Source organism: Podarcis filfolensis (genome assembly GCF_964270895.1).
Source record: "Podarcis filfolensis genome assembly, chromosome: 2".
In the NCBI taxonomy this organism is placed as follows: domain Eukaryota; kingdom Metazoa; phylum Chordata; class Lepidosauria; order Squamata; family Lacertidae; genus Podarcis; species Podarcis filfolensis.
In genome coordinates this window covers 73,635,451-73,648,086 of record NC_139605.1, presented here as the reverse complement: position 1 = coordinate 73,648,086, position 12,636 = coordinate 73,635,451, and the positions used below count along the sequence as shown (strand labels likewise).

Genomic DNA, 12,636 nt, shown 5'->3' with positions numbered 1-12,636 from the left:
ATCCTACAGGCGCCAGGAGTTGCGGGAGCTGCGTCTGCTTCAGAAAGAGGAGCACCGGAACCAGACCCAGCTGACCAGCAAGCATCACCTGCAGTTGGAGCAAATGCTGAAGCGCTTTGAGCAGGAAATGCACGTACGTGGCAAAGAGAAGCCAAATTCCTCTTCCCTCTCTCTTATTCAAAGATATCGGGCCGCATGCTGGTGGGAAGCAGTGGGGAGAGGAGAAACACGCCGCTCACAAGGCATATATTGTATAGCCTGTTAGCCAGACTAGGCAGGACGCTAGCCACTAGGAATGAAACTGGAGGCATGTTGATGGAATCATTAGCTTTTCCCTCCATATGCTGGGGCTATGTGGCAAGGGGAAGGGCCATTGTAAATGGACATTTCCATCCAGTCTGGCGCTGGCTGTGCTCTGGTGCTGCTCTTGTGGCACAAGGCCTTTTCTTTGCAGCAGTTCAACAAGAAAAGTGGTCACCTTGGATGCTGGAGAGGTCTGCTGCAATGGCCCAGCTTTTGAGGGGTCAAAAAGAAATGTTGTGGAAACAAAACAATAGGCCTTAAAACCCTATGTGAATCTTTCTCAGTTTCAAATATATTCCGCCGCCCCCTTTTTTAAAAAAGGTGACATTTTCTTCAGGCTATTTCTCCCCCCCCCCCCAATAAATACATGTTTACTTTTACATATTCTGGAGTCTTTCAGCAGAACTTGTGATGTTCTTTCTCTTTCTGTCAGTGTTGATTTTAAATCTGGCCAAGAAGAAAAGTAACATCTCTGAAGCCATGTTATGGCATTCCTGCAAAGAATAGCTTAGCATAGGTTGGATGCTTCAAAGTGCGTGTTTCTTCCTGTGTGTTAAACCTGACAGGATAAGGAGACAATGCAAGATTGTCATATTTTTAATTGTGGAACAGTTTCAGCTTGTTCCTGTATGCCTTCAAATTTTCCGGAAATCTTGCGGAATCAAAAATAACGAGGCACTTGCTGAAACTGCAACGCAACACATTCACAGCTATTGTGGCACTCCCCATATACGTATCCTCATGTGCCTACCAGTTTCCCGAACTCTCTCATGCAGGTATTCCACATTTTCATTTCTGCTTAAAAGCGAGGACACATATTTGGGGGCTGGAGTCCCCAGTTTTCTGCAGCATGTGTGCTTGTTCCATATTTTAAGTATTGCTAAAGCCAGCTCCTCCTGCCTTTCCCTTCCCAGCCCCCATGGCGTACAGTTAAAAGAATGGCAAGGGGTGTACAACGGGGGTTGCAAAAGGTTATTAGGCTTTCAAGGATCTGTGCCAGTAGATTGACTGAGACTGACCTTAGGAGACCACAGGTAAACTTTTTACAGGGCTGAGCTGGGCCCCTGACAAAATCCCCCACACAAGGTATCTCTAGCAATGTCATGTACTGTGCTCCGTTTAAGGGAACGTCAGACAGTGGCCCCTGTCAAATCCCAGAGAGACCCTGCTAGTCAATGTAGCCAATACTGAGCTAGAGTGACAAGTGGTGTGACTTGGTTCCTTCCCAGCCTTCCTTTAAAGTGGAGTTCAGTATGTCAGTAGCTCTGTCTGCAGCAGTTAAATGTGTGACCCACACAATGCATTTTCGTTAGGACTCTGCTGTGCTTAAGCCTCAGTATGTTTGGAAAATGTTTCCATTTCTCACCCTTATGTAAGTTAAGATCTCTCTTGGGAAGAAGGCTTTCTGAAGGTGTGAATGGTTTTGGAGGAAGTGCAATAGCTACACAGGCACTGTGGTATGGAAAGTGGGGCGGGGATGGGGAAGTATTCTCTGAACCAGAGGGAGTAGTGCAGAGTTTGCACATGCAGACTGTTCCATTATTGGGTGTTTCTTCAGCCAGCCTCTCACTGTGTTGGTTTAGCCCAAATATTCTTGTAAAAGTCTGCTGAAATCCTGTGCGCTGGTTTCAGTCATGTTGCTGGCAGATATTTCTCCTTCCGTGAGGAAAAGGCAGGTGAGCATTCTTTCCTGTTCTGCTTCAGCCACAGCCTGTAAGCAGATGCAGCCATCTCATCTGCTTGCTCCAGCTCATGCCCTCCAGGCATCTCTGCTGCTAAATGTGTCAGAAGGCAGTGCTGCTCAGGAGATCCAGGTGTGTGGCAGGAGAGAACATTGTCACACACACAGCCAGCTCCTAGTCTGCTTCCTGCCGTATATATGTGAGGGAACTAGAAGGCTACTGCAGCTTGTTTACTATTCTCTTACGTTTCTGTGTCACTTGTGATAGTCAGAGGTAGCTTACACAGAGTAATATATATATATGTATTAAAAACATGGCATGGAAAGAAATAATATCAACAGTGGAAGCAATTAAAGCAACTCACATTTCTCACAAATCAGCCTTTTTACAAATAATGTTCACAAAACCTTCAGTGTATGAGCTTAGTTTTTTAAAAATCTCAATGCCATCTCATAAAACATAATTTTAATCATTTGCTTATTGTTTAGAACAGGTATCTTCAGCCTTTTTCAGACCTACCATTTAACCCAAAGATGCATTTGGGGACTCGTTTCTTAATCTTTTCTTAATATATTTTCATGGTGGCCGTGGTCCTCCTTGGATCAGGTCACGAACCACTAGTGGGATGCAACCCACGAGATGTAGACCAGTGGTCTAGAAACTCTGGTTTGTTATTCTGGTTTCAGAATAGTGAGGCAAGCTTCTCTAGGCTTATGAGTTCCATAGGACAGAGGCCACTACCGAAAGGGCCCTGTCATGGTCTCTCACCAGTTTTATTCCATATATGGGGGGAAAGGACCGTAGCCAAGTGGTAGAGGATTCACTTTGCATGCAGAATGTCCTAGGTTCAATCTCCAACATCTCCAGGTAGGTCTGGGAAAGCCCCCTGCCTGAATCGCTGTTGATGTGTGAGGTGCTCATATGGGAAGAGAGACTCCCAGGGACACACTGTCCCCAGACAATGTGCCTTCAGTATTTAGAACTGCTAGTGCTCAGAGATGCAACAAGATTTGGATATGTTCAAAAAAGTTTTAAGGTGGATTCATTTTAAGTTGTGCCTTTGCACTTTGCTTTAATAACTAAATGATGAAAAATACTAACATAGTCAAATCTCTCAACTATGTATAAGGAAGCCTGAATGTCCTCTTTGGTCTCGTATAGACAAAGAAGAAATTCTATGACACCGAACTGGAAAATCTGGAACGTCAGCAGAAGCAGCAAATTGAAAAGATGGAGCAGGACCACACGCTGCGCCGCCGTGAAGAGTCCAAGCGTATCCGTGCTGAGCAGGAACGAGATCTTGTTAAATTTCAGGAGCAGCTGAAGCAAAGGAAGAAGGAGGTGAGCGTCGACGTTGGGCCAAAATCTTGCACAGGGAAATCTTAGATTTAGTTGTTGGCACTGGCCTATCTGAAAGCCCACTCAGTCCTCTTGCTGTCATTGGCTGAGGTGCTCTCATGTCACAGACAAGCTGTGCAAGGGAAGGGAAGCTGAGGGCAGAGTGTCAAGATTTAGGGGTGCTGAAGAAAGAGAGGAGAGTAAACAGCAAAACAGAAGCTATGCAAATGCACACAGACAGACACCTGCCCATCCTCCATTGTCACAGCTCAGGGGCACATTCCATCCAGGCAAAAGCACTTGAGGGGGTGGGTAGGGGTGCAGCCAGGGCAGGGAGCGTGACCTAGAGATTCCTGAGGGCCAGGTAGAGGCCAAAGGGTCACATTCTGTCCCTGGGCCCTGAGACTTCCCTACCCTTTTTCTAAATTCACTTGTATGTAACTATGCTGCCAGGGAAGAACGTAAAAGTAAGAACCACCCAGAAACAAGAGACTTAAGAAACACTAACAGAAAAATAGGTAAGGGTGAAATGAAAGCAAATCAAAGTGATAGCATAATGTCAGCATAAAACTGGAGAATTGAAAGCCAGACCATCAGGTGACATGGCCAACGTGATAAATCACTTTTGCTCAGACTTGTTAGGAAATTGGACCAGTAAGAACTTTTGTTGGTGTCTTTCGTTTCAAGCTCAAGAGTGACATTGAGAAACTTCCACGACAACAGCGCAAGGGGACCATGAAAACAAAGATGGAGGAGTTTGCACAGAGAAAGCAAGTCATGGTAAGCTCTAGAGATATTAAGTCTGTGGTGGGGCCAAGACCCATATGGACATATTTGATTCCCTGCCTCCCAGTTATCAGGATGAGTAAGGCAGGATGAGGAAGCAGAATCATAACACCCATTCTGCTCTCACTCATAAGAAAAGTTTTAGGCATCATACCAATAAGAGCATCTCTTTTGCTACTATCTCCTTTCTTCCAGGAGCAAGAGTTTGAAGCCAAACAGGCTGAGGATCTGGAACAGGCCATGAAGAATATCACCACCCAAAATCGGAAGGAGATCTGTGACAAGGAGCGAGAGTGCCTCAACAAAAAACAACAGCTTATGAGAGGTGAGTGGGTGTCGTCCCCCCCCAAAAAAAAGTGGGGAGGAGATTTCTCTAACTTGGTGCCCTCCAGATGTTGATGGACTACAGCTCCCATTAGTCAGGCATGCTGGGGCTGATGGGGATGGGATTCAAAACATCTGCAAGACACCAGGCAACTCCCCACCAAAGGATAAAACAACAGCAAATTAAATCAGAGGACACCAAGCTCTCTAGATGCAGCAGAAATACGCTTGAAAATTGGCCCCAGAAGCCCCCGGCCACTGGGAAGTGGAGCGGATTTCCGAGCCGGACTGGAGACTGGTTTTTTAATTTTTATTTGGTGTGCGTTGGAAGAGGGGTAGTTTTATACGGCGAGTATATCCCAAACTCTATATTTTAACTGGAAAAGTTGGTGGGTCGTCTTATACGCCCAGTCGTCTTATACACCAGAAAATACGGTATTTGGTTAGGCTGAGGTGGTGGTTGTGCTTGGAAAGGGGAGCGGAGAAATGACTGGATTCTCCAGTGGAGGATAGTCCATCAGCCAGCCTCCACTTTCTTGCCTTCTCGCTGGCAACCAGTCCAGGAAGTGGCATTGCCAGTCATCTTCCTCCTCCTCCTCCTCAGTGTTGCCATTGTAGAATTTGGCAGGAAGAAGGATGGGGATACAACTAGAATTGCTTGGCCTGCTCTGCCTGTCTTTGGCTCTGGCTCCATTTGCTGTGGGTCTTGCTGCCTTCTGCCCTACTGCTCCCCATGGGCACCAGCCGCCATTGGGAAGTCCCTTTATCTTCTGGAATCGTATGTGATTGATAACTTCTTTGCCTACCCCCCCTCCCCCGTGGTAAAGTGTGTAATGACTATATGCCATTTTATACCTTTTTCTCAGATCGGGAAGCTACCATCTGGGATCTGGAAGAGCACCACCTACAGGAGAAACACCAGCTTATTAAGCAACAGCTGAAAGACCAATATTTCCTCCAGAGGCATGAACTGGTCCGGAAACACGAGAAGGTAGCGGAGTTTCAGTCTGATTTATTTTCTTTAATGACTCTAATGCTTCCTACGGATGAGCACAGTGTGGAGTTGCTGTAAAAGAATTGACCTCAGCAGATTTACAGAAAATGGCCTCCCTGTTGCTTGTTTGCATTGGGTGTGAGTAGTGCGTATATTTAACCATAGTCAGTGCAGTCAAACATAGAAAGTCCGGAGAGGGAATAACTATGGTCAGTTATAGGAGTACAGTTTTGTGCTTATAGATTCATAGACTCATAGAATTGTAGAGTTGAATGGAACCCAAAGGATCATCTAGATCAGTGTTTCCCAATCTTGGGTCTCCAGCTGTTTTCTGACTACAATTCCCATAATCCCTGACCACTGATCTGGCTAGCTAGAGATGATGGGAATTGTAGTCCAAAAACAGCTGAAGACCCAAGGTTGGGAAACACTGATCTAGACCAACTCCCAGCAATGCAGGAATCGCAGCTGAAAAATCCCTGACAGATGACAATCCAACCTCTGTTTACAAACCTCCAATGAAGAAGAGTCCACCACTTACTTTAGGCCAGCCTTCACCATTCCGGTGCCCTCAAATGTTTTGGACTACAACTCTCATCAACCAGGCTAGCACAGCCTCTCTCTCATGCAGTTGGTTTGTTTGTTTGTGTGAGTGAGTGAGTGTGCTTCAATAGGACCAATGTCAAAATATTCTTGCCATAGTGTCTGTTGCATTTCCATCAGCTTTTCTCTGACTGGGCCCCTGGAGTAAGCCATGGTGAATCTTCATAGAAGTGGTTTTGTTTTCCTTAAGCGAAACCTGCACTATCTTTGTCTGTCCCCTTTGTGGTCTGTTGAATATTACCCTGGGCAAATATCCAGTGTCACCATTCGCTTTGACTGTAAACTTGCAACATATATTGTATTGACTGACCTCTTCTCACCCCGCACCCCAACCCTGGGCTGCCGTTGCTATTCCAGGAGCGTGAGCAAATGCAACGGTATAACCAGCGAATGATGGAGCAGCTGAAAATTCGGCAGCAACAAGAGAAAGGCCGTCTCCCCAAAATTCAGAGGAGCGAAGGGAAGACCCGCATGGCCATGTATAAGAAGAGCCTCCATATCAGCTCCAGTGGAAGCGCCTCAGAACAGAGGGAGAAGATAAAACAGGTGAAGGATAGCACTAGAACCCTTGACGGAAGGATTCGATTTGTGGCGCGTGCATTCACTCATCCATTCACCTATATCACACCTTTTTCTCCAATGAGGTCAAGGTAGCACACACAATTCCCGCCCCCCACTCATTAGTTAACCGCCACAACAAACCTGTGAGGTAGGTTAGGCTGAGAGGCAGTAACACTGCATCTGGATTCCTGCAAGCGAGGACTGTTAATCATAGAATTGTAGAGATGGAAGGGATGATGAGGATCATCTAGTCCAACTCCCTGCAATGCAGGAATCTTTCGCCCAATGTGGAAAGGAGGATTGTAGACTATACATGGAGGGTCCCTTGCTCAACAGCACGTACTTCCAGAAGCCAGTGGTCCAGGCTGTTGACAGATATTTGCTCAGTTCCATCTGATATCACTGATGTTTTAAGCTCCAATGCTATATAAAGCACAAGTTAATACTGCCAGAGGGTTTCAGACAGTGGGTAGCTCAAGAAACCTTCCTGCAACACCTGTTAATGGTTTCATGGAAGGGTGGGAAGGTCATAGCTATGCCCCCTGCATTGCTCTGGCACCTGTGGTGCAACTAATACAAGGTGCCGTGGAATCAGATCATATTGTGCTCACACCAACAGATATCAAAGGAGTACATGTATTTGAGGGTCCTACTCATGGCGCAGAAGCTGAGAGGGGGCATTTCCCCCTGAAAATAAATTGTTCTCACATTTGTGACCCTCCATGTCTTCATTGTGCAGCATTCTAGCTCCTGGTATATATATAAAAAATGTAGGGAGCCATGTTTAAAATTCCTGTGAACATAGCCTGGTGATTTAAAACCACAGTGAACGATAGTGATGTTGGGTTGCTCCCTTCTGTCTCAGTTTGCACAGCAGGAGGAAAAAAGGCAGAAAGCTGAGCGACTGCAGCAGCAGCAGAAACATGAGATGCAGACGAAGGATATGAGTGCCCAGTGTGAGAGCAACATGAATGAACTCCAACAGTTACAGGTAACTTAACACCGGCTCAGCTTTAGGTATGCTTGGGCGGGGTGTGGCGTGCCACTAGTTTGGCTCATAGAGAAAAATCTGCCATCCATTCTGAAAAGTTGGTTCATCCTACCTGACAACAAAACCCTCCCAGAAATGGAAAATGTGCTTCAGTATTTCTTGTTTTCGCTTCTGGCATGTCGTGACATTTTGCATCCTATCTTTCCGTAAAGATGGTATATATATGGAGGCTATCTCATTTAATCCTCACAGCAACCCTGTGAGGTATGATAGACACGGAGAGAGTGAATTTTCCAAAGCCTCTCAATGGGGTTTGCGGCTGAGCAGCCTCTAACCATGACATTCATTAGCTCCAAATTGAGTGGAAGCAAAAGGTTTCTGGAATGAACATAGAATGAGTTGGGATTTTGTTGCTTTTGAAGTAAATCTTGTTCTTTCCTGGTCTTGGAAAGTCATGTTGGGTTTATAAATCAAGTCAGCAGGGATGCTGGATTTGATAATGACCTTTTTGCTCTGCAGAGCTTCCCTCATTTGTTTTTCTTCTGATGTTTTAAATCTGTATAGAATGAGAAGTGCCATCTCTTGGTTGAACATGAGACCCAGAAACTGAAAGCTCTGGATGAAAACCACAATCAGAACTTGAAGGACTGGCGGGATAAGCTGAGGCCACGAAAAAAGGTGACAGCTAAAGAAAGTTGGAATAAAACTTCAAACATCATTAGCATTGGGGGGGGGGTAGAAATCAAAGGTTCAGTATTGAACTTTTGACTTTCAGATCAATTTGCCAAATCAAATACTCGGGGCGGGGGGAATACTTTGTGTTCATTGAAATGCTAACAGTAATTTTTATTCCAGTCTGTATTTTTATTGGCTTTAAAATTGTTTTTATATTTGAAAGTGTTCTATATGTTGTTATTGTCTGAGATGCTTCCTAAGAAGCTATTCAGAACTGTAATGAAATAAATAAACCATTTGAATTTGGAGGAGGGTTGAATTAGATCAACCTATTTCTGAAATGTTGCAAATTTAGGTTTTTGGATTTGGTTCTCTCCCCCTCTAATTTCATCTAATTTCGTTTCATTTTTGACAACTCATATACATAAGCCAGGGTTGGGGAACCTCCACCCCGTGAGCCAAACTTGGCCTGCCAGATCATTTTTGGGAAGCTGCACCCACCCTCCACCTGACATCATACCTGATGGGTGCATGGCTGCATGCCTTGCTTAAGAAGGAGGAAGTGGCTTCCATTCCATGGAAACTCTTCTCTTTGAATGCTGCTCTTTGAAACCCCTCCCCCCAAATTAGAGATTCAAAGAGTAGCATAGGGCAGCCCCAATTTTCAGAGGGTTAAGGAGTAATGAGGGTTAAGGAATAATGAGGAAAAGGGCTTTCAAATTGCCATTTGTAAACAGTCCTGTACTGCTCTTTAAACATCAGATTTTCAGAGATGTAAGGAACAGCATGGGGATGTTTGCAAATGGCTATTAAACAGGGGCATCAAAGTGCAGCATCATGTGACATCACTATGATGTCTGCCAGGTCTTGGGAGATTAAGATCTTGCCCCTCCTGGCCAGAAAGTTTTCCCCACCCCTGATGTAAACTGACAGGAATCCAGGTGGCTGAGAACAGTGAAGTGATTACAGCTTGAAGCATTTCTCCAACTGAGCTCATTTCTCTTCGCATTTCAGGCTTTGGAAGATGAACTGAATCAGAAGAAGCGAGAGCAAGAAATGTTCTTCAAACTCAGTGATGAGACCGATGGTCAGCCTTCAAGGTCGCCAAACAAGCCTGCCAAATTTGTCCCATTCAGTTCTGCAGAGGCTTCATAACCCTTGGATTAGTGGACAGAAAGGCAATCCCTGCCTTTGTCCACAGAGAAGTTGACCCAAAGGACTGTCAGGGCTCCCTTTTCTCCTGCGCCAACTCTGATTTCCTCTTTTGTCTGAGACAACCAATGTGGCCTGAGGTCTGTTCCCCTAGAGATGAGACAGCTTCCCATTCATGTGGCCCTGGCTGGTGCTGACCAGCTGCACTTGGAGAGTTGTGGCTGAGCTTCAGAGAGTAGAGCTAATGGGGTTGTGTGCAGAGTTCACACTGCTTTCTGATCCCATTGCCCAGACCTTGGGCAGTTTTCTCTCTTAACCATCTGTTGAAAGGATGAATGTTGGTGACCTAAAAGATTGTTGATGGCTGTTAAGTGCTGCTGATAAACTTGCCTGTTTAATTTTCTAACTAGTTCTCCTGTTAGGCCCAACTTGCTATGTCTGTCAGTGGATCTCACTTAACCTTTTAGTCTTAATGGTCGAACCATTTACTGCCTTGAAGCACTGGGAGTTCAGCTTCACAGCTTACAAAAGACAACGAGAAATTGTTAGCTTTTATTGTGGCCTCCATCTTTGTCAGTTAAACAAAGGGCTCCTCCTAGGGCCTAGAATCTAGGCTTCCCCATTGAAACTCATCAGTTCCTCAGCTTGTTTTGAAGTGACCCAGCACACCACCCTGGTAACGTGTGACACAATTTCTGCCCTTTCTCAAAGAGTTACCACAACCTGAAACATACAAGTGGAGTGTTTAAATCAAATCAGTCCCGAGTCAAAGGCTGACCACAAAGGCAATGAGAAGCTTATGATCCAACTTAGAGTGCAATTGTGAAGGCTGCATATACATGGTCAGCTGTGGAAATTGCTGCCCAGTTTTGGAATGTTTAACTTTGCACACTTGCCCCAATTAATAAGCTGTGCAGAGGCCCACACAGTTCAGATCCTAAAATGGTGGGTAACATAAAGGTCTGGTCTTTGCTCTTCACTTTCCCCTCCTCTTCCGTTGTGAGGCAATGGGTTTCTTTTCCCTGTGTTCATCAACAGGGAGTTCTATCTCTCCTGTCTCCATTTCTTTCCCCAGCCCAATTGGTCCAGAAGGCAAAGCTTGTGCTCAGGTTATGGCAAGAGCTAATGGCTGCTCTTTCCAATATATTAAATAGAAGAAAAGTGCAAATGCCTTGTAGCAGCAAGTTTACAACTGGCATCTTGTTAAAGGCATCTTGTTTCGCATCATCTCATGTGAGTTTCATAGGACATCAGTTGCTAGCTTTTAGTTTTTGTTTTTTAAGGTCTACTGTATAAACTATTGGGTGTGCTGTGATTTGAGAACATGATGTTGGCCTAAACCATCATTTTGGCCAGTGTGTATCCCTTTGCTGCTACTTTTGAGTTTATAACAAGCCAGAATGATCCAGGTAAGTGGAGCCCCATATAGCAGAATAGAATTTGATACATTTGAAATGCTGAAGATAATCAGCATGTCATTATCTTTAAGTCTTCCAAAGGCTGTTTGTAAACCAAAGATGTGTTATTTTCCCCTCACACCTTGCCCACTCCCCATTTCACTATTAAAATACATATTTCAGGAAATGTCAAGGCTTTATCACTTTGGCCAATTTGCATTTCCCTAGACATTAAATCTATATTGAAGTCTTGATGCTTTGCACAGTGCAATTCACATAATCGATCTGGGTCAGCTGTTTGTGGTAAATGCTTAAATTTGGTACTTCATTCAAACAAAGTCTTCACAGTTCATTGGTACTTCATTCAAACAAAATATTCACAGTTCATTGTGCCGTCTCAAAGCACTTAGGTTGGCAAAATGCTCCAGTGTTCCTTTTTATGTATCACTCAGGACTTTTCCAGCACTAGCTCTGTATAGGAAATAATGCTTTTCTTTCCCTGTCTTCCTTTAAAGCCATGTTGCTGTTGATGTGATTTCTGTTCTCAGAGTAAACTTGATGGAATGGAAGCAGAGCTCTAGCAAATGCATTGGCTGCTGCCAGGCTGCAGTTTCACTGTCTTGTTTAAGAGACTCCGTATTCTGGATATTTTAGAGGCTAGAAAATGTGCACCCAGAAACCATGGGGTTACTGTCCTGTTCTAAATAATTGTGTTTTGAGATACTGTCTGGTGAGACTGAGAGAAACTGGAACAGAGCCTGTGAATGGGTTGTGTTCTGAAAACTCAAAGATCCTAATTTTCTCCAAACCTGATAGCCAGTTTCTGTTCTAACTTTATGTTGCAAATTTTTGATAGTTTGCATTGTGCACAGGCTTGTGTATGTTGTGGACACACCCACATGCAGCTCAATCTGCTTATAAGTCAGCCAGTAGTTCATCTAATTGTCTTCATCCTTGGCCAAGAAATCAAACAAGAGTTGCTATTTTTAATACTGCTGCAAGTTTGTGTGTGCTTATCTTTCTTTTTGTGCCAGTCTGGTCTTGACTGCTACCAAGCGCTGCTGTAATTTTACAAAAGTGCAATATTTACCTCATGCAGTGTTGCAAGGATGTCGTGCTCCTTTTGTGGCAAGAAAGTGTCACTTCTCTTTATTTTTCTCTTTCCCCTAACCCAAACAAAACCAACTTTTTCTTTCTCTTCCTTGGCTTAAAACTACAATATTTTTTACATGGGGGGACCTGATTCTTCTACTCAAAAGGGTTTTATTTTTGGGGGGAACCACTATGATGTAAATAATCTAATAAAAACGTTACCACGGTGAGCGCCTGCATTTGCATCCTGAACACTTGTTGTACTTGTTGCCTGTGGGTTTTGGTCAGCAGTGCTGACTTGTATTTGTACATAAATTTGGCTTGAGCGTAATGGAATTTGATTCCTGCTTACTGAGATTCAAATCACCCCACAATCAACAGCTTTCGGGCTCGGAACCAAACAAACTTTTCTTAAAATATATATTGTCTCATTTTGAGAATGTGTGCATTGAAATGTGTTGGTAATAAAGCTATTAATTCTCAAAGCTAGCTGTGACCAGCTGGAGCTGTTTTTAATTTTCTGCTGCTGAACATCCAAGAATAGCTAAAGGGTGACACTGTTTGGTGAAGAGGGAGACCTGCACTTACCATCAGCTGTCACTTCATCTCCCATTTTGAATCTGTTGCCCTTCTGTTTTGATATTAGCAATTATTGAGCACCTACAGTGCCTATAAAAGCATGTGCAAAGTCTTGGGATGAAGACCCCCATATAGTCCCCTAGCCATTTATTATACAGT

At 44.3% G+C, this 12,636-nt stretch overlaps 1 protein-coding gene across 3 annotated transcripts in view; it reads left to right on the top strand.

Moving 5' to 3' along the window:
• STK10 (serine/threonine kinase 10) overlaps window positions 1-12,387 on the top strand; it is a 64,673-nt gene extending 52,286 nt beyond the window's left edge. For all 3 annotated transcript variants that reach the window (XM_083593846.1, XM_083593848.1, XM_083593847.1), the window contains 9 exons: window positions 10-133; window positions 3,147-3,326; window positions 4,011-4,103; window positions 4,305-4,434; window positions 5,300-5,424; window positions 6,388-6,576; window positions 7,457-7,582; window positions 8,147-8,260; window positions 9,272-12,387. In XM_083593846.1, coding sequence (XP_083449972.1) covers window positions 10-133; window positions 3,147-3,326; window positions 4,011-4,103; window positions 4,305-4,434; window positions 5,300-5,424; window positions 6,388-6,576; window positions 7,457-7,582; window positions 8,147-8,260; window positions 9,272-9,412 — 1,222 coding nt within the window. In that variant the 3' untranslated portion in view covers window positions 9,413-12,387. The remainder of the gene's footprint in view (window positions 1-9; window positions 134-3,146; window positions 3,327-4,010; window positions 4,104-4,304; window positions 4,435-5,299; window positions 5,425-6,387; window positions 6,577-7,456; window positions 7,583-8,146; window positions 8,261-9,271) is intronic.
• The last annotated feature ends 249 nt before the right edge of the window (window positions 12,388-12,636 follow it).